Here is a 22,337-nt window from a genome sequence, read left to right as displayed (position 1 = left end):
GTTCACATTAATGTGTGACAAAGTGGCCCAGGGTTACACCGAGGAATACTTCTTCTAAATACTTCATCTTAGCTATACATCAAACACCATGTTATGACTGGACAGTTACGTTTAAAATACTTTACATTCACGGTTTGTTATAAACAATTTGATAAATACAAGATTAGATATAACAAAAGAATATATTCATATATTTTTATATCTTCTTATATATTCCACATATATTTGATTTTTTTATTTGTGGCTTTATTCCTTTCAGCAAGGGTCTGTTATGATCCAAGGTTAAAACTCTACTTCAGTCCAATAAATAAAGAAGAGAAACAGAATCAGATCATCAATAACATTCCTACAGGAACTTATTGGCACTTCTATGGTGATGGAAAAGTGGAACGTCACGAGATATGTTTTAAAAATGAAAATCTAAGTGTTGTTGTCATGCACTTAACATCATCATAGTTCATCCTCAGTGCAGCGAAGGAGGCATCTGACAGCTGTCACCCCTCCGTGTACTGATCACTATCACACACACACACACACACACACACACTCGGTCTTATTGGAGAAAAAGCCACAGATGTTTCTCAGAATCACTGACCAGACAAACAGTAAAAAGAAAACCGTTGTAACAGTTACCGTCAGCAGCAGCAGGCACCGGCCAGGTTCAGCCTGTGAGTCTGGCCTTTGAAAGCAGACAAAGTGAGTAAAACCTGCCTCAGTTCTACTAAAGCGTTGGAGTGATTCATGCATTATTCCCTTTTCTGTAACAGAATGTGACACAGAGGCATTTTATCCGGCCTGTTCTCTCTTTGACCTTGATGCACCGCTGACCTCCAGCTCTCTGACGTGAATATCACAGGACCGGGTCAAGTCAAGAGGCTGCCATCCACAAACTGTGGTTTGATTTAGTCGGTTCCTGAGTCAACACAGTTTTTTCATGGAAACATGGAGTGTCTCGCTTGATAAGGCACTGACACAGATAAGCAACTCTGCCAACAGAACACAGACTTTCTTCCAATAGTAACGGAAAATAAATAATCATGGGGCTAAAAGAGAAAACGTAATGAAATATTTGGGTCGGCTGTGTAGGAGCACACAGGGCAATGGGATTGTTTTGGTTATAATTTTACTTCCTGTCCCTTCTAGGAGATAATAGTCACATCACAAACTAAACACAATCATAACTAAAGTTATGATCAATCAAAATAGTATATAAAACCCATAATAATGATGAGCAATAACAGTACATGTTCCCCTCCCTTATGAGCTGAAGCTGCAGAATGGTATCAAACGCTAACAGGCAGAACTCTGAAACCAAAGTGCTTGAAGCTACTGTTGAACACAAAGGCCTTGGGTAGTGAATGTGGGGGAGAAGAGGGAGCCCGCTGCTCTCCTGCCTGTCCGACCACCGGCGGCACACAGGAACTCCAAACGCCACGTGTGAGGGTGGACCGGGAGCTCTGCTCTGCTGGCATTGGTCATCAGATGGCCAACCAGTGCCTGAGCTGGAAAACAAACACAAAGGCTGGGGTCTGTGTGTCACTGGTGAGTGTGTGTGTGTGTTTCTCAGCTCTTACACCCTCGTCATCGCCTCCTCTTCAGACTATTTCACCTGATGCATTAGCAGCAGACCGCTCATTAATAATCAATGTGTTCAATCCAGATGAAGTGCAGGAACTGAATCAGTTCGAATCAACTTTGAAATCTTACTTTGAACTGCCGTACATTTCCTTCAGCCACCAGATGATGTTCATGCTCCGGGGTGATGCAGTAGGCTATCCTCTGCAACAGAAGACATCACGTCAGTCTCAGCCAGTGTATCGAGGCACCCATGAATACATTCCCTTATGACTTTTCTCTTCTGCATCCAGATAATATCTGAGCTGCAGCACAATCACACGCAATCTGTTTGGACTCATTATGGACAAAACATGCCGACGGCTTTTTGGAACCTGTGAGGAATCCTTATGAAGAACACGAGGGATGTTTATCGTGAGGAGGAGACAGCCGACACGCGTGCTGAGAACCTGAGAAGAACCTTGAGCAGCAACAGGAAATGCCACAGCGACGTGGGAACGGTTTCAGGAGAGAGCTGGTCCACGGCCGGAGCTTTGATGATTACAATCATAAACTCTCAAAGCTTTGAGGCCATCGTCTCATCTGAACACGTTCTCACGGTGCCAGTGCCATCAGGCTGAGAGGGGAGCACTCAAAAATAAATCAGATTGTTGTTCTCAGGTTTTAATTGGAAGAGGAAGTCGCTGTATGCCGCTCAGCCTCCACCGATCACATTTGTTCTCTTCTCCAGGGTCAGTTTGTGTGAGAAGCTCTTTTACCGTATTTCAGTACAAACGGTTCCCACTCACAGCTCGTCATTAACAATAGTTTTCACCATCTTCATCCTCATCCTCATCATCACTACTCACACGTCCACTTACTTTCACCCTGTGTGGCAAATACGTTTCAGTACTGACCTCTTTGAACGTTCCTGGTAAACTGCAGAATTTATAAATGGCGTAGACGGGGACAAACAGCATGGAGGACATGGCCACGCCCCAGCCCACCAGGTTAGACCAGTTGGGGAAGACGTACTCATCGTACCGGAGGCCCGATGACGTCAGGGTGCTGGCTATGACCACAAACTGGGACAGACAGACGGACGGAGAGTTACATGCGATCATCTCTTCATCAGAACACGTCCTCAGAGAGAACAGGGCTGAGGTGGAATATCATTGGTTCTGTCACAATCACTCTTCTCCTGTGTGACCAACACAATGAAGAAAACACTCTTCACAAACACACAACTACAAACACACTCCTTTCAGTTGGCAATCTCTCTCTTTCAGAGCACAAAAGCTTTTCACTGGAGCAAAATAGACGTGGAAACAACAGTCACTTCGTTTTGTCCTTCTACTACTGTCCACTTTTGTCCTGGGGAGGGAGTAGTGCAGCAGCCACGTGCTTCCTCTAATGCTGCTGATCTCACCTGCCAGAGAGCAGCTGACCAGGAGGTTCAAACTATCCCCTCTGAACCCCCTGAGATGACGACTCAATGATGACTTTACCTTTAATCACTTCAGCAGTTAGTGGGAGACATCAATTATGAAGCTAGTTCAACTCTTACAACATCTGCACTAAATGGATGTGCTGAGCCTGAGTCTGGAGTTCAGTCTGGGGTCAGACATGTTCCCCGTCCAGGAAACCTGCCCCGTGTAGAAACGACAGCATCTATCTCTCACCAGCAGGAACGCCGGGCTGACAAACTTCCAGCACAGCCTCCAGTAGAGTCCTGGCTTAAAGCCCATCATCCGCTCGATATCTTCGCTGAAGCGGTCCACACCTGGGGCGAGCGTGAAAAATTACACAGCAAAAGTTACCGTGGAGAATACAGTCATTCAGCATTCATTCACGGCGGCTGCAGCGAGTTCTTTATGCCAAGTGTGAGTGATGGAGAAGGTCCACTGATCCTCTCTTTTATCTGACACGACTCCTCGTGTGTCTCTGCCTGCTCTGTTTCATTATCTCATCATGGGATCCCTCATCAAATGGACCCTTCTAGATGCCTTCTGTTGGCCTTCTCCTACATGACCATCTGTAATTCTACCTTCCCTTTTCTGACGCTGCACAGATGCACTGATATCATTTTGCACCATTTGTGGCTGAACGCGCTCACTCCTGATCACCTGATCACTCCTGATCACATGTATGCTCCAGAAAAGCGACCCTGAGTACAAAATGTATCTGACAGTCACTACATGTCATTTTCTGATCATGTTTCTTGGTTTCTGTGAACGTGACGTGCTGCCTCACATGCTGGCTGATAACGGGTGAAATGATTCATTGTCATTACAAAATAACTAATGCTGCTACTGTGACTGTTGGGGGGGGGGGGGGGGGGGGGGGACAGCAGAGTGTCGTACCGTAAAACCATGACACCCCAATGGCCTCGATCAGCACGCCAAACAGGATGGAAGTCCCCGCCGCGTACTTATCAAACAGGGTCAGCACGTAGATACCCCCCTGCAGAGAGGAAGGAGAAGTCTTAGCGTGTGTGTGTGTGTGTGTTATATAAATGATGACCTTTGGCGGTAAGTGGACTCGTGTGCAGTCAATAAGCCGACTGCTCTACATGTTGTTCACTTTGAGGAGCTCAGACATCCAGAGGCCATTCTCTGTGCATTAGAGCGCTCGTACAGTAAATCTTTGGTTTGAATCTGGACCGGCACAGTTTGTCTCTTGTGCCAGAGAACTAGCATGCAAAAGGCATCATTCACTGTCTCAATAGTTTTGTTGATTTGATTTTGAAGGGCAGAGACCACGTGAATCACCTTTCTGTCTCTGTGAATCACCGTGTCTCCTCAGGGCTGATAGCATGCGTATGAATAGGGACTACAGAGAAAACCAATCAGTGGACCCAGCTTTAATTAAATTCTGCTGCATTATCACAGTGTGATACAACTGCGTTTTCGCTCATTTCTTTGAAAGAGTCCTGTGGCGTTTCTACGAAATGTTTCTATGACGCCGTCACATCATGAGATGGGATACTTCCGTCCAGGCAGCGGTGACGTGCACTTTGAAACAAGTGTTGTGTGTGAATGCGCCGCACTTTGAGAGCTGATACTGACATTAGTGATGCAGAGCAGAGCCACCAGGAAGGTCCCAAAGGCTGTGGCGAAGGTGAAGAGCTTCCTGTTTCTCTTGAGGATCTTAAAGTCGTCTGTCAGGCCCGTGATGACGGCCTCCATGCCGCCCATCTGATGGACACAAACAGAACAGAACAAACAGGCTCAGAAGTCTGCTGACGGTGGTCTTTGATGGAGCGGGTCCACACAGTGCTTTAGTCTCCTCACAACTTCAACGCCACAAACAATTGGTTGTGATCGTTTGTAATCTCTACACTCTTAAAGCATGCTTCAGTACACAGTCCTGATATATAAAGAATAAGAATAACCTTTATTGGTCATTATACATAGAAACTTTACTGTATACTGTCAATAACAAGAAATATTAGAAACACTGTCATGACGAGCGCTCATTTAATGACAGTAAAGTAGTTCAGACGTATCTTTAAAAACTGGATTTCTACAACACTATACATCACTCCGCACTGTTCGGACTGCAAATACAGCACATGGAGCAACATCCAGGCCTCAGTGTGTAGCTGCAACATGACAGTGTGTGATACTGACGTGTTCTTCATCTGGGCTACCTGATAAATGATAAATGACTGATCTACCTAAACTCAGCGAGTCACTGGGCAGACGGTTCCTTAAGTTACTGCTGGATTTACAGACAAAGAAGGACGTGAGTGTGTACAGTTACTCTGCTTCACTGTACTCTGATTACTTCAGTTCTACACCTTCAACACATCATAAAGAATTGTGTTGGTTTACAGTTTTACACACCAGAGTGGCTGGACAACAATGTCCATCCTCCACTTTATAATTTGTCCTGCTCACTGAACAACTGGCAGCAGCCATCTAAAATACCAAAGAAAACCGTATTATTGGATAAAAGTTATTGAATAAAAGTTACTGCAAATGTGTTTTTTAAATGTTTTTCAAGAAACTGATTTCCAAGACATTCTGCCGTGTTATTTGATGATCAGTCATGGTCAAAGTGGTGCTTTGGGGAGTGGTGCTTTGTTTCCAGCAGCTCTCAGGCCTGATGTCCACCTCAGCTAAACTGTCTGCACCTTCTTGGAAACCTCTGTACAGCATTTTAAAAGTGCTGCGTATTTGTATGTACTTCATCAGCCAACCTGTCTCTTGTATTTGTGCTCTTGTGCACAAACTACCTTCTATGTCGTGAACTGCTTATCTATTGCATCTTGTTGGTATGTGTTTATGTGGAGTGGAGCCGTCTCTGCCCATCCCATCCTGCTGTAAAGGTTTCTACCGCTGGTCCTGAGAGTATTATTGTGTCCTGTGGAGCGGCCGAGGGACTCACCGAGCTGTCGATACCTAGAGTCAGCAACATGATGAAGAACACGATGGCCCAAAACGTGGAGCCAGGCAGAGTGGAGATGGCCTCCGGGTAGATGATGAACACCAACCCTGCCCCTGTAAGCACACAGCAAACTTCTGACTTCCACTAACAAGTGAGAAGACGGCTCCAACGTGTGATGCACATAGGGCGCTCAGTGATGGTGGAGCGTCACCAGTGTTTACCCTCTGTGGCCACATCTTCTATCTTCACCCCATGTTTGTAAGCCATGTATCCGAGCACAGAGAAGATGGCAAACCCTGAGAAGAAGCTGGTGACACAGTTCACAGTGCTGGTCAGGAGAGCATCCCTGCAGAGGGGCGAGAAAAAAAGAGAGCAGGCTTTCTTCATCTGCAGTTTGTCTGTTGCTGAACTTCTCACCTCTCCAACATTACACGTCTTCTACATTTGAGACAAACTGAAGCTGCTGTTTCCACCTGAACATGTTTCTAACATCTCTGTCCCCATCACCTCAAGCCGGAGCTGAATCATTTCAGGTCGCATCAGAAAAGTAAAAATGGGGCCGTGTGTTATTTTCTAACTTTCAAGTGTCCACTGGTTGACCTTCAGCCACACACTGTGGCTGTCGATGGGACGTTGAGGTAATGAGAAGCTTTTGTTCTCTGCCCCTGGTTGGTGGTTTGATCGGTCATTAGCGAGCTGCTCTGTGGCCGCTGGCCCGCGGCTGTCGGACACAATGAACAAGGTCGCCTTGACTTTGGCCTCCTGCTGGGCCGAGGAGCACAAACCCCTCAATGAAGTGTTTTCTTCCCACTGATCTCTCCTTCACAGCCTTCTTTTCTTCCTGTGTTGAGTGCAGGCAGAGCTTTTTATTCATCAGGTCACCACACACACACACACACACACACACACACACACACACACACACACACACACACACACACACACACACACACACACACACACACACACACACACACACACACACACACACACACACACACACACACACACACACACACACACACAAAACCAGCAACTGATCTTAATTGCTTTTTATTTTAGGTACCTCAGTTTAGTTTAGAAAATTTAGTTTCATCCAGAAAAACACTGTAACCATAAACCAGAGGGGACGTTTTGAACCTTTTTACAGCGACGGCATGTTGAAGCTGTGCTCTCTGCCTGCATAGTCAAGGTAGAAACACATTTGATGCTGATAGATGTTTTTTCTGTGCTTGCTGGGTTTTATTTTTCTTGAAGGCGATGAAGTGTGACACACTATTGATCCCCTGCACTATGTACTGTGTGCAGATGTCCTCAGTCATCAGGATCTTCAAATAAAAGTCTGTGTTCGGTGTTTCTCTAACAGCTTCTCCAGGCTGCTGCCTTTCACCTACTTCACATTTGTTCCTTTGTCACTAAGAGCGTAATGCAAATCCCACCTGCCAGCCGTCCACGTGCACCCCTCCATCAGGGGGTGAAGGAGGCGGTGGGCAGGAGGCCCCGTCCGGGGCTGAGGAAGGTGGAGGAAATGGGGGGGGGGGGACATGAGGGGAGGGGTCCGTAATGTTTAAAACATACAGAACAGCACTGATTTGGCTTGGAAGCCTCTGTGATGATGGTGTGTGACTTTGTGTCATCGGTACTTTGTACCCACGACGGGTTAAACCGCTGGTTTGCCTCCAGCAGCAGCTGTTAATGTGAAAAAGATTAGCCAAGCTCAGACCTGATGCCTACTTGTAGTGAAGAAGAGCAGAGCTATGATAAGGCAGTCAGCCTGCAGCTATCCTCTGGCAGCTCTTCCTGGCCTGCTCTTTATCTGTCCTGCTAACACCTGGCCAGCCCAGCAGATAAGCATCGCCTCTGCTGCTTCCTCATCCTGGACGTGTTGCTTGGGCTTGATATGGACAAAATCAAAACTCATAAATATAGCACAGGCTCTCACCTGTAGCAGTTGTTGTCAAATTTGTTATAACTGGCAAATGCAATGAGCACCCCGAATCCTGCCCCGAGTGAGTAGAAAATCTGGGTGGCAGCATCGATCCACACCTACGGCACAAATACAAGAGAAACAAGAGAGCTTTTTCATTCCTAAAATACCACACAGACAGTGTTTCCATCTCCCCGCTGTTCAGGCCAAGCTGTGTGGAAAACACGTGTGTTTACCTGTACATGCTTCATGGGCCCAGAACACGTGGCTCTGCTCTCCCACACATGTGAGTTCAGTCAACATGTCCGTGCGACAAATGTTCTGTGAAACAACTGAACTTTTTCTCAACCCGTCCACACACACAGAATACATGAGCTCAGCTAATGGGAGATTGTATCTGACGTCTGTGTGCACAGAGCACATTCATTCATACATACTGCACACTCCGTTTGGGAGGCACCAGTGGGAATTCACCGTAGCCTTTAACCCTCAGAGCGTGAGTTACTCCACCCAATAAATTACAGGAATCCAGGAATGAGGCTCTCTGAATGCACACACACTCTGACATAGATGTGACTCAGAGTCTCAGGTAACATCTGAGAGTCAGCGGTCGGCAAACAACTCTGAACTCAGGTGCCGTCTACCACTCAAACCTGAGGATTCATCCTCAAAGCAACAATAATTCTGTTTTCCACTAGAGATCCTAAGGAGACACATGGACTCGCTCGCTCTCTCACCTCCAGATTGTTGAGCCGCTTGAAGTCGATGTGGAGGTAGGCCCTGATGCCGTCCATGGACCCTGGCAGAGTGATGCCTCGAATCAGCAGAACAAAGAGGACCACGTAGGGCATGGTAGCTGTGATGTACACCACCTGAGCACCCGCACAGAACAAACCGGTGACACTTTGTCCCCGAATCGTTTCATCACATGTGTCGGACAGAGTGTGAGAGCTTCAGCTGTACCTTCCCTGAGGACTTGACTCCTTTCCACAGGCTGAAGTAGAGGATGAAGACCACCACGACCAGGCACAGGGACAGGTCCCAGCGAGGCAGGCCCAGGTCCTGGATGCCCCTACTCTCATGGAGATGCAGCACGCCCCGTCTACAGATGGACACACACACACAGCAGAAACATATACGTATGCTGTGCCACGACACCGAGAGCACATCCTTTTACTTCTGATATGCTGCAGACTGCTGCTCTCAGGTGACAGCAGTAGAAACCGGTCTGTGAGAAATCATCAGTTGCTTTGTACTGTTAGAGAGAGAGAGACAGATAATAGAGAACAAACTAGTGTCTTGCAGGTCATAGCTGTGTGATGAACACTGTTAGTGAAAATAAACACGTCAGCGATGCATTTTGGCAAATATCTCAACAGTCAGAGATGTTTTTGCTGCACAGGCCCACCCAGATTCTTTGAGAGTGTAAACAGAGCAGCCCACGCTGTCTGCGCCTGAGGTGAAGATGGGAGATGAAGTATGGAGAGAGAGTCTGGCTCTCTGAGGACACACATTACAGCGCTCCACCTTCAAACAGCACGTCTGAGCCGTCACCCCAGCACAGCTTCTCTCAAAGTGTCCAGTTAAAGGACTTACAGCACATTTTATTTCAACCCTGATGCAGATTAAACATCTTTTACCTGAGGTAAAGTACAGGCATCGGTCTTGGTGGAGCTGGATCACACAGCCATCTGCTAACTTAGAGGGAATTAATCACATGTATCTCTCATGGCCTCTGGTATAGGCTCCCTGCTATCAGCTGCTCTCCTCGTGCCGAGCACTTAGCGTCAGATCGTTCAAAGGTTCAAGAGTTTTATCATGACATGATGAAACAATGGGAGACAAACTGTGTCTCTCCCATCCAGATCTAAATATTGTTTCCAGCTGTGAGCTCTTTCTTTGAAGGTCTGCTCAGAGTAACGAGCAGCTTCACTCTGCAGTAGTGTAGAAGCCACAAAGCTCATGAGATACGTCACAACAGGTCCGTGTTTGTCCTGTCCCAAGTGTTGTTCAGCTCGTTTACAGAAACACATGATACGTGCTTTAACACATGAGAATATGATGATATGAATATGAACAGTGGGGCATTAAGCTCACTGGCTTTCCTCCAGAGGCTGAGATGGAGCTGGAAAATAACTTCCACACATCCCTCTACGTGATGTACGAGTCAGGATCTCAGTAGCTTAGCTTAGTTTAACTTAGCTTATCTTAGCTTAGTTTATCTTAGCTTATTTTAGCTTAGCATGTGGACTGGAGGTGGGGGCTGCCTTTCTATGTCCAAAGTGAAAAGAGACTCATGTTAGCAGCGGGGGCCATGAGGCAGCCATGCTTCAGGCCTCAGCTCGTGTGGTGCTGCTCTCTCTGAAGTACTGGACCTATTGTCACATATTCAATGTTACTGTTCACATCTTGCTGTTTATTTGTTCGCTGTTGCCTTTTGCACTAAGTTGGTATCATTACGTCAGTATTTAACCATTTTCCATATTTTCCTGCGCTGTTAGCCAACAGAGGGCAGCGTAAGCAAGCTAATGCTCCATTCATTCACCATCGGACCCATTTTACAGCAGGCTGGTGTGGAGAGACCAGAGCCTTTCAACATTCCTTCATTACACGGTGCACATTTATTATTCTCATTGTCTATTTCCAGATGTCATTAGAAAAGCTCACTGCACATGTTTAGCTGAAATTGGAGTCACGTCCGGACATTGTGTTGGAAAAGACTGAAGACAATCATTTCTTTATCGCAGTTGGCCACCTGCACCTTCCAACAGAGGAGGAATATCTCGCTGACAGCTGCACAGTGTCCCTTCAAACCAGGGACGGGTTGTGTTTTATTTGGATATCAATATCCTGCAGTAAACCATTTCCCTTTGCGTCCTAAAACTTTCCTCAAGAAAGATTCAATTAAGTTGGCATGTGATGTTATGGGTTGATAAGCAGCGGAAATGGATTTGGATCTGATACTCAGGTTGCTTACACAACAGCCCGATACAAAGAGACTTCAGGAACATGCAAACAAGTATGTTCACAAACACGACCCGAAGGGACCAAAGGATCTGTGAAAGTCCTCTTTGGCTGATAGTAAACTCAAAGCTGAAGCGTCTTTGGGGAGGCCGATAGCGGCGGGACAACGTCACTTTATGTGAAGAGGGAAACGTAGAGCCTGTGCTCATGACCTGGAGGCCTGGTGTCGGTGGTGCGTCGTAATGCCCCGAGGCCTCCTTGTTCATCAGATAGCATTGATAGTGCGCTGCCAGTAAATGCTCTCTATAACATCAGCCAGCTCCCTCTGGCCCAGTTATTCTAAACACATTTACTCTTATCGTCACCCAGCAAGCTGCTTATGCTGCTGTCCCAACACTCAGCGCTGCCATTAGCGGGTCTCTGTGCAGTCGCGGCTGGCACACTATTGCATGCAGCCTGGTCTTAATGTTGGTTACAGGACAAGAAACGGGGCACGAGAAATCTACATAAACAAAACGGAGCGGAGGACCTGAGTGCGAACAGCTGAGGGGTTTTATCTTATTTCATCCTGATTATTCAATTAATTACAAATGAGTCCGTCCTTGTTCTTCTGAAAGTAATTATATCCACAAATATGTTAAATTGCTTGTGAGATTAAAGTGAAACCAATCTTCTCAAGTGTCTATGTAATTAGATCTTTTTCTCAAAATGAGAGCAATTTATCAAGTCTAGTTCTCCTTGACATGAAATCAGACGTGGGTGCTCGGGGCTGCACAGGAAGGAGTCGTGCTAATGAAACCGGTCGGAGTTGTCGTCATTTTGAAAAAATGTTTTCTTTCATTTGATCTTTCAGTCGATGTGCTCCTCTGCTGTTTGATAAATGTGCACAACCTTTATGCATTGGATCATAAAACACTATTTTTAACCCTGGGCTGCACGTATCCTGGTGTGTAAATGACTGGTAGGTACTGAAAGTGTTGGAACTGGTCCACTGGAACTGGAAAAGTATAATCAGAACTAATTTAATGAAAATAATTATTTAGAGTTCGTTTAGCTTTGTATGGTTATAAAAAGTTAGAACATTGAGATAATGTATGTGGCGTCGTGTGTAAGTATAGAAATATTATTTTCCAGCCAGTCCTGTTTAACAGGACAATCCATTCAAGTGACCACCCTGGAAACTATCAGACAGACAGACAGACAGACAGACAGACAGACAGACAGACAGACAGACAGACAGACAGTCAGAGCCTGCTCGTCCTCTCCGTCCTCACACAGGACAAACTGCTGCCTGGACGTGAGTGAGTAACAGAAACTGTCGTCGCCCTCCCAGCTGAGGTTTCCACAGCTATTCGACCATCTTCTGATGAAGCAGAGTGGCGGCTTAAGAATTCAGTGAAAGCTCATCGCAGCTGCTTCATGCTTTGTCTGCCTCGAAGCTGTGAGACGGCTTTTTTCTGTACTTTAAATCTTTGATCTCCTCTGGCTGCACAAGTTATCGAGTTAATCACAGAGAAATGCCCACATCCCTTGTTTGCAGCTCAGTTTTTGGCAGAGGAAGCCATGATTTGGCTGTCCTCACAGAGCCCCCTTTCTCTCCACATCATCCAAACAAGCTCCGTCATATGATTTGAAATTCACTTTCATATCACCCACTTTGACTCAGGTCACACAGAGGTTTACAGAATATTAATGTTAAATTCTTACATGGGGCGTTTAAGTCACTTGTTGATTTTGATCTCTCGGTGAATACTGTACGGCAGCATTGTGCTAGATGACTTTTGGAGAATAACTGGAGGGTGAAATCATCGTCTCTGAAAACCTTCGGAGGAGGTGCAGTCAGACACCGTGTGGAGTCTCTTGATCGACTATGACGACAGACCGATGGTGGTGATGAAGGACCGATGGTGGTGATGAAGGAATCTTGTTTCATGCTTAAAAGTGAGATGACTGCATGTATGTGCGAGGTGTTGCTGTGGAGACAACCCCACAGAGAATTAACAGCAGACGCTGCCGTTCTCCTTCAGCTCTGCAGAGCATTGTAGCTTCTTTCAGCTCATTGTTTTGGCTCTGTGGCCGGAGCAGGCAGCTGTTTCCAAAGCTCTGGTAAACCCCCTGACCGTTACCAACCCAGCACCACATGGCGGACTAACACACAGAGGACAGGACGCTGGATTTACACTCATCAGGTGGCCAGAAACACAAATGAGATGCTGATGATGCTCCGTGTGGGCTGGTGTGTAAATAGGCAACTGCTTGTGTCTTCCTGCATAGACTCAAACTAAATAACGTCACACACTGTACGGGTGTGTGTGGGTGTGTGTGTGTGTGTGTGTGTGTGTGTGTGTGTGTGAGAGATCAGGAACAACCTCCACTAACTGAAACAGACTAAAATGGAAACTCAGTCAGTCTGAAAGAATGTTCCATTTTACAGTTTTTCTCCTTTACTCTTGGATTTGGTTGTAAACTACGGCCATGACAGCTGAAGGCAGTGGGCTCGAGGTTTGTGGATGTAGAAGAGTGTAAGAGGTGAAGCGGGAGTATTGTTGACTCAGTTGGCCTCCCTCTCTCACGCTGTGCCTTGGCATCGCTTCTGTGCTCTAAGCAGAGGATTTATTGTCCCCTACAGAGCCCAACCCATTCAAGATCTGCCTTGAAGTACCCGATGATACTCTGCCTGTGCAGAGTACCGTGAGTGTGCTGGTCCATCTGGAACGTATAGTGTGCCCTCTGATTTCATGTTCCACGTCTACCGTTATATTGAGTAATATTGCATAATGTTTTGAGAGTCTGTCGAAACTCGCAAGGCTGGAGCTTCCGTGTGAATGCTGGCTGCCTGGTTACTTATAACATAAGAAGTCTGAGGGTTTGTGGAAGACATGCAGGGACACTTGTGAAATGCACATACTGCACGAGACGGTGCAGCCCAGCAGAATGGGAGCGGAACAGCTTGTTAAAGTTCCATTTTTTTGTTTGCCGGGTTGCACGCTCGATGTATTCTGTGCGTCACACTTAGCATGTGCCTCTTGTACTGTCCAAGTCCCCTCGCAGACTTCCTCTGGGCCGCACAGTCGGTCTCCACAGAAGCTGGGGAAGAACTGGCCGTCTTTGAAGTATAAACAGATGGAGCTTTTTTCGTGCGCTTCAAAGAGTGCATTTGAACTTTTTATGTATACACCTTTTATAGTGCAAACATTTAGAGCGGGCTAATTTTAGTTCCTCGAGTCCTCTGCTCGTCCCTTCACGTGGACAGTGGTTCGCTTGTTTCATGGGGATGTACACAGGGAACCGGTATTATTCAGACAACAGTCGGAGCATCACCTCCATGCGGCGCTGCTTGTTGTCTTGTGGATTCAGTTTGCTGAATCATGCAAACGTAGATCTGCCTCTGAACACAGCGTGAAAATATTGTACTCAACGTAGTAACAGTAGTAAAGATCACTGCGTTCTGACCCTTCATAGGACATGATAGGACTGACTGGGACTGGGACTGAGTCAAATTTAATTGGATGCTTGAATAGTTGTGCTGTGCAGGATATTATGCTGCTGCACCTTATGGTTACATATATTATAGTTATAGTTAGTTATGTGATCAACGAATCACTCTGAGTTTCAGAAACTGTCACTCACTCGTAGTACTCTGCTGCCGGGGTGATCTTGTACTTGGCGTAGGACGTCCCGTTGCCGAGGATGGACCCGTTGATGGCTTTGGGGTCGGTGCAGTTCTCGCTGTTCCAGCTGTTGCCACATCTGAGCCACGGCAGCTCTCTGGTCATGGAGGAGAACAGGTAGTGGAGGGACCAGGCGATGATGACGTTGTAGTAGAAGCCAACGTACAGGGCGATGAGGATCACAGTGTAGCCCACACCTGAGGAACACAGAGGTGTTAGTGAGGGAGAGCGCTGTGCACTGGTAGTCAAAGGTCACTTCTCTGGCACATGCCACAAACCTACGACAACAGTTTGCTTTTACTGTTTTAGAGACCAGATTCACTGATTACTGCACAGATCCATCAGGTGATCAGTGATTACTGCACAGATCCATCAGGTGATCAGTCTCAGATCACCTGTGAATGTGTTCACCTCCTCACACCCACGGGGAAACGTGACACGGAGGTTTTTCATTGTGTGTGAAAAAGACATTAAGCTCATAATAGTGTAACACGGCGACATTGTCATCAGTAACATCACAAGTTTACTGTGACATACTAAATCACAAATCATTCGCCAAACCATGATGATCAAGCTATTAAATAATCCAGTTAACACAGGACGAGGTCCCAGGTGCTACATTTGTTATGGCAGATTGAATTAAATGGTGGATAAAGTGCACAGGAGCTGATGTACAGGTGAGCTGAGGACGGTGGACAATGAACCACGGCCATCAGTCGGTCCCTTTCCCCTTTCAAATGATAAGAGCTTCTATGTCTGACTGTCTGTCAGTGGAAAGAGTTTGGGCTCAGCTGTGTGCTGTGAATGTAACATCTGTAAGGACCAAACTAACTCTGGACTGTTCTTGTTGTCCTGTAACCTGCTGCTGTTTGGAGAAAACTGAAAAGTTATTTTTATAGTCGATATTTCATGAGGATACGATCATTAAAGTTTGTGCATGTTGTGGGTTATCTAACCTCCGTCTGGTCCGTGTGTCGACACTCGTTTATCTGATTGACTAAACACTCGGTGGGCGTATTGCTGGGAAGAGTGTGAGCTGTGGAGATCTACAGCACATATTGATTAGCAGTGCATTACTACTGGCACACATGCACACTGTGTGGTGTATTAAGATGGAACCGTTGCACAGCTCACTGCCGTACATTTAAGAACAGCTGAGGAGTGAGTTGGAGAGCAGGGACCCCCCAGATACTGACTAAAACAGCTGAACCGTGGATTGTGACAGTGCGGTCAAACTATTCTGTCCAGTTCTACGTTTACATCTACAAGCGTGCTCTTGGTCATGCGTCAGCAGTGCTCCCAGGCAAAACAGAACACGTACATCATTCTTGTATTGATTGTTTTCTTGTTTAGAGGGAGCTCTTATAAAGAATCCTATTGAAAGGGAACTCTCCCTCTTTCACGCTGGCAATGACAACTCTGATTTATAAACCAGGTAAATCTTCGACTGAGTGTTCTTCATTTAGACCAATAAGTCTAACTGGCTCCAACACAAAAGTACTTTGTACCCAGGCAGGGAGATTTTATCTTATAGCCCACATCTAGTTCTAAATGATCAGAAGGGGTTTCCGCAAAAACATCAATGATTTCACAATAGTAGAAGCGCTATTAACATAATTCATGAAAAATTTGGCAGAGCTCTCGCTGGACGCTCAATTGGCCTTTGATAGAGTAAAGGGCCAAATTTATTTAATGTCTTAGATTTCAAAAGAATTTCTTTAAATTGGACCAGATTTTATACACAAAAACAGTAGCCTATGTCTTAACAGCAGTCATCTTGGACCAATCAACTGTCCTTTATCACCAAAGTTATTCATCGTGGCCAAAGATCCTCTGGCAGGAAGAACGCAGACAGGCCTGTCGGGCATCCAGCTGGGCAAACAGGAACATCGAATATCCTTATATGCTGATGACATGATTCTTTTTCTGACAAATCTGTCCATCAGGGTCCAAAACTTAAAGCAACAGATTGAACTGTTTGCGTGGTTCACTGGTTATAACATTAACAACATTAAATACTATTTATACTGTTAAACAATGATGAAAGATTAAAACCAGTCATCGTATACACTGATTGTATGAACATGATCAAAATGAATAAATCATTATACTCCTGCTAATCATTATTTTAAATAGATTCATTTGGTTGAACAAAATAATCTAGGATGAGTCTTAGGCTGTTATTCCTGCTCTATGAAGGGGGGAGGGCTATCAAACCTTAAATAGTTAAAGCTGTTTATACTCGACAGACCCAGTAAATCTGAGAGAAACAACAGAGAACCCTGTCGTCAAAGGTATAAAGCGCACCGGCACATTGGAGATACTCCTCCCACTTGTCCCCCATATGGGACAATACATGCTACAAGACAGGAGGAGCAGATGGTGGTCTCAGAAAAGGTGTGCAGAAAACCGAGGATCTATGTGAACGCTAAAACTTCTTACATTTGATCAGCTGTGTCAAACATAGTAAAAACACTTAACACGTAACATTAGAACCTCCATCAGTGATTTGGAAATGAGAAGCTTAAAAGCTCAAAACCACAAGACAAGAATGAAGCTATTGCAACACAGATGGTTAATGAGAGGTTATATTACCCTGCTCACACTGGTGCCCTGACATCCCAGACATGTTCAGGAGGAAAAGGGGTCTGCTTCTCTGTGTATGAGGCTGTCCAACATTAAAACAATATACATCTGTGTGTGTGTGTCCAAAGAACTCCACTGCTATTCTAAAAGCTTCAACTTAAACTGACTTTGACCTCCTGCAGGAGGATGAATGCTGCGTTGGAGGAAAATGGATGTACAGATGTCTGATATCGTAGAGGACAGACTGACTTATATAACCAGAGCAGGAGAATTTGAAAAAGACTAAAAACCTTTATTGGAGTTTCTTGGTTTCATTTTGAAACTGCTGTGTTTTGTGTTTTTTTATTTATCTGATGGGTTTTTATTCTATTTCTTTGTTAAATATGTGAAGTTTGTGACGATTCCTCCCTTTTGAGTGCATATTTTATTGTTTGATTACTAAACTCAATAAAAATATTGCTTAAAAAAAGAAAGAAACTTCAGCTCCAGATGAGTAGATCCAACAACGGTAGATTGCTGACGTGGCCGTTAAAACTACCACAGCTCCACCAGAAAGAACGTCCCATAACCACGACTACCAACCAGACAGCACCAGCGAAGCTCCACGACTGTGACCATTACTTTTACAAAGGTAAGCAATGTTTAAGTCGAGCCTGATGTTGCCTCACAGCTAAAGAATGATCCCAGTCTCTTCCACACAGTAAGGCTACAGCTTATTAATCACATTAAACACTGGGATCAGATGAGGCCAGCGGTCAGTATCAGTCACAGTGGTCCATCCACACCGCAGAGACTGCAGGTGGCACATTTCAGCAAAGATTTCAGGCATCAGCGATGGAACCTTTGGAATGAACACTTTTGTCCCTGGAAAACACAGCTATAGGACCAGAGAAGGTCCATCCTTTCAAAGCTCACCGCACTCTAAGGGCTCCTTAGAGAGACGAACAAACAGAATCTACAGGTCAGCCCTTTAAAATCCCAATCAGTGCATCTCTACCTGTCACACACTCTCCTCGCTCACATCCACAATCCTCAGCTGTGTTGTGGACCCTGTTAGATAAAAGGTCACCTTTAGCAAAGTTCTGTGCAGGTTTGTTGTTTGGTGACTCAACAAACTGTTCCTGCCTCATACCTGACGCCTTGTTCTCCGTGCAGCATATTTTCAGTCTGCTTCACTTAACGTCATCATAAGCTTCACATGCGCTCTCCCTCATTCTCATTGTGACCGTCTCCATAAACCTCTCCTCGACCGTAGCACTCACACATCGCTGGGTGGGAACGTTTACTTTCCATCACTTTTTTGGTCAGCTTTAGTTCAGTTCTCTCTCCACTGGAGTGTGATGTTCGTACATGGAAACAGACTCACTGTAAGCAGGACAGAATCAAACAGCAGACGGAGCCACTTATCTGACAGCACTTGAAACATGCAGCATCAGACAATAATGTGTTGAGTTAGAGACTGTAAAGTCTTATGTGCAGCTAGGACATGTTCAGTTTTTAAACAGACTAATGCTGATCAGGACCATTTAAGAGCATTTGGATTTACAGTAAATATCATCATGTCGTTAATTCATGAACTCTGCTTCCTCTGTAATAACAGTGCGTAATAAGTTCTGCTTTGAGACTTTTGGTTGTGTTTTTGATGAATTTCTTTGATTGACCTGCAATTAAATTGACCCCGGCTGTGTTCCTCAGCACGCTGTGGACACTGGCCCGGTTTCAGTTTGCTTTCCTCATTTGAAAACGACATTTGGAAAAACATAGACGGGGTTTAAGGTTGCACGTACGAGCGGAGAGAGATCAAAAAGTAGAGAGAGGCGATGTGACAGAGGGATTAGTGACATGTATGAACCTGTGTGGGGAAAAGGACAAGAACAAAGGGATGAAGTGAAAGGCCAGGACACCGGCGACGAGCAAAAAAGAGCACAAATGAGCCACAAGCAGCACAGTTGAAGAGGTCAGAGGAAGGCTGAAGGAAACGGACACACAGGTTCACATGCATGAGCCTGAGTTATGTTACAGCTCACCTTTAAACACAGGGCATATTTTCCAAACTGTAGCTGCCCCTTCCCTGTTGTACTGGCCCAAGGCAAGCTCCATGTAGAACAATGGCATCCCCGCAATGACCAAGAAAAGAATGTAGGGGATCAAAAAGGCACCTGGAAAGAGGAACAATTACATTTGAGGCGTCACTTACATTGTGCTGACAGTCAAAAGATACTGTAGGACAAGAGCTCCATAAGGGAAGAGCTGCTCCACTAACAAAATACCTAAAGAGGATAAAAAGGTGGGGGTTGAGGGTTTGTTGGAAAAACAACACAACATACGAGCAGGAAGGCTCGCAGCTATTTTCATGCATCCACTGAGGAAATGAGCTCTGATAATTAAATTGTTCCTGACAGTGTCCATCACACATGACACATTATCTGCTGTGATGAAAAGCTTTCGCTGAGGGCCACAGTGATTGGCAGCCTGTGAGCCACCGAGCACAACACGTCCACGTTCACCATGTGAACGGACGAACAGAGGAAGGCTCACCTTCTAGTGAGCGCTCTGTTGTCATGGCGGTGAAATAAGGCTCTTTGTTGGCTCGGCTACACGAGCAGACTGTCTCTGGGCTCCAGGTGTATTGAGACCGAACCTGAGCTCAGGCGCTGCTCGGAGCCCCACAGCAGATTTTACAGTGGATGAAGCAGATTCATGATTTGGAAGAAGATGCCAAAACATTTCACGGATTGTCCGACAATATGAAACACTGTGGGTCGATTTTAGAGCTCCAGTGGTTTTACACATGTAGGCCTGTATGGAGGGAGGCTTCGTCCACTCCAGAGCAGGAAAGGTCAACAGAAACAGAAACACAGTGAAGGTAAAACACAGCAACCTGTTGGTGGTCGTTCAGCCTCACACACACACACACACACACACACACACACACACACACACACACACACACACACACACACACTCACACACTCACACACTCACACACTCACACACACACACACACACACACACACACACACACACTCACACTCTCTCACACACACACACACACACACACACACACACACACACACACACTCACACACACACACACTCACACACTCACACACTCACACACTCTCACACACACACACACACACACACACACACACACACACACACTCACACACACACTCACACTCTCTCACACACACACACACACACACACACACACACTCACACACACACTCACACTCTCTCTCACACACACACACACACACACACACACACACACACACACACACACACACACACACACACACTCACACACACACACACACACACACACACACTCACACACACTCACTCACACACACACACAGAGCTCCCTCAGTTTTCAGTAGTAATCTCAAAGTTAATTTGCATCCTGACTAGTTGAGGAACCACTGAGTAGTTTAGTTAAACTCACATCATAAAGTGAACTATGAATTCATCCACTTTTCATCAGCTGACAGCTTCGCTGAAGCTGTGGATGTTTTCCCTCTCCATGTGCATGCCCTCATCAAAAGAGGCATTTCCTTCATGGTGAAAGCTAAACGCACTTCCTCATCAATACACCTGGGACCATTAAAAGGCCAATTAAAGAGGATTAAGGATCTAAAATTAGAACAACGCGACAAAACAAGTCTGAAATAACAGCAGTGTGTGTTCAGCACACTGTAAAACATCTGAATGTAAGAAGACACCTGAAAGAACAGCGATGCAGATAAAAACTTTCTTTTATTCTTTTGCTTTGAGGGATCCGTCCCTGAACGTGGCGGCGCGTCACGGCAACTTTCCTGAATGTTGGAGCATGTGTGAGCGCGCATGCATCGATCAGAAATTTACGGTTTACTCACCTCCTCCGTTTTTGTAGCACAGGTAAGGGAATCTCCAAACATTGGCCAGGTCCACCGCGAAGCCAATGACCGACAGGAGAAAGTCTATTTTCTTGCCCCAAGTTTCTCGTTCGTCCTCGGAGTTGGATCCGGGAGGACCCGCGTGGTGGCCGGGGGTGGGAATGATGGAGGAGCTGGTGTACTGGACGCCATTCTGGTCCTTCACCAGTATCAGTTCTACCTCTTTTTTCTCCACATTGCACTGTTTCAGCGAGTCCACCGAAGAGAGCTTGTGTTCTGGCAGAACCTGGATGTTCATCTTCTCTGCGGTGCGGACGAAGCCCACGCTGGCCCGGTGCACTCACGGCCCCCTGCGGGTTCTGGCGGAGCTGATGGTCTGAGTCGGTGCGCTTGGATGAGGACCGCAGTCCCGCCGACAAGACCAGCACAGGCGAGTGTTCTCCACCGAGACAGCAGCCGATGCCTCCGCGAGCATGGGCTGGAGAGGAGGGAAGAGAAACACAGTGTCGAGAGGTCTGCGCGTAAAGTTTTGGTACAATTACGCACAACGAGAAATACAGGTTACAACTGCCCAGGGAGGGCTAGGTGACATTATTGCTCATGGAGCAGACAGACCCGGTGTCTGTGAGCCACTGGTGCCACTCCAGCATTAAGATAAAACTCAGAGTCTGTATTCTGAGGCAGAGACTCTTCCACCCTACGTCACCGGCGCGCACTGAGCGCACTGTGCGCTGAAACTGTAACTGTCCACTCAATCAAACAATCACCTAGAAACATTACTCATAAGGATACTGAGGGAGGAAAACGGTTGCTTGAATATGTCACTAAAGTAATCTAGTGAAAGGCTTTCCTCCGTACTTGAAGCTAGGGACACCTCTCCATGAGCCGATGCTGCTGTTGTCCAGACGCATCTGAGGGAAGACTGCCCATTCTGAAGGAACTATAAGACTCGCCTTCTCCAGCACGGACCATATAAAATGCGAGCTTTTAAATCGGTTTCCTCTCTCTCTTCCACGTGATATTTTATAATTGAACACTTTCTCTCCAGTTTGATGTCGGCTGATCGCTTTTTGTCTGAGCTCAAGTTCCCATAAACTTGTGCGTCTGCTTCTGACCTGTCAGTCCACAGTGAGTCGGGGGCAGTGGGGGCTTAAGATGAAACCATGCAGTGAAACACAATATGACTCTTTAGCTTCTCTATCAACCAAATATTCTGCTCCTAAATCCTGGATGGGAACTTTGGAAGCTGTGGGCGCGTTTATCTGTTTGCTGGGGAGATTTTCCACGAGACCAGAGCAGGACACAGAGACCAGGTCTGCACTGTTCAGGCCAGATTCAGGATTTCACAAGACACATAAGATC

The 22,337-nt window shown here is 46.0% G+C and overlaps 1 protein-coding gene across 1 annotated transcript in view; it reads right to left on the bottom strand.

Annotated features, from left to right (window-relative positions):
* The window catches only part of slc6a2 (solute carrier family 6 member 2), a 22,012-nt gene extending 102 nt beyond the window's left edge, over window positions 1-21,910 (bottom strand). The window contains exons 1-15 of the mRNA XM_070845402.1: window positions 21,834-21,910; window positions 20,976-21,453; window positions 19,122-19,253; window positions 14,468-14,705; window positions 8,837-8,975; window positions 8,611-8,745; window positions 7,889-7,992; window positions 6,168-6,292; window positions 5,947-6,059; window positions 4,623-4,751; window positions 3,918-4,017; window positions 3,237-3,337; window positions 2,472-2,639; window positions 1,708-1,779; window positions 1-1,502 (exon numbers count right to left, since the gene is read on the bottom strand). The exon at window positions 1-1,502 is cut by the window's left edge and continues 102 nt beyond it. Coding sequence (XP_070701503.1) covers window positions 1,479-1,502; window positions 1,708-1,779; window positions 2,472-2,639; window positions 3,237-3,337; window positions 3,918-4,017; window positions 4,623-4,751; window positions 5,947-6,059; window positions 6,168-6,292; window positions 7,889-7,992; window positions 8,611-8,745; window positions 8,837-8,975; window positions 14,468-14,705; window positions 19,122-19,253; window positions 20,976-21,273 — 1,878 coding nt within the window. The 5' untranslated portion in view covers window positions 21,274-21,453; window positions 21,834-21,910 and the 3' untranslated portion in view covers window positions 1-1,478. The remainder of the gene's footprint in view (window positions 1,503-1,707; window positions 1,780-2,471; window positions 2,640-3,236; window positions 3,338-3,917; window positions 4,018-4,622; window positions 4,752-5,946; window positions 6,060-6,167; window positions 6,293-7,888; window positions 7,993-8,610; window positions 8,746-8,836; window positions 8,976-14,467; window positions 14,706-19,121; window positions 19,254-20,975; window positions 21,454-21,833) is intronic.
* Between the last annotated feature and the right edge of the window lie 427 nt (window positions 21,911-22,337).

Source organism: Pempheris klunzingeri, chromosome 1, assembly GCF_042242105.1.
Source record: "Pempheris klunzingeri isolate RE-2024b chromosome 1, fPemKlu1.hap1, whole genome shotgun sequence".
NCBI lineage: Eukaryota > Metazoa > Chordata > Actinopteri > Acropomatiformes > Pempheridae > Pempheris > Pempheris klunzingeri.
Note: the sequence above shows the minus strand (reverse complement) of the source record. Positions and strands in the feature narration are given on the sequence as shown.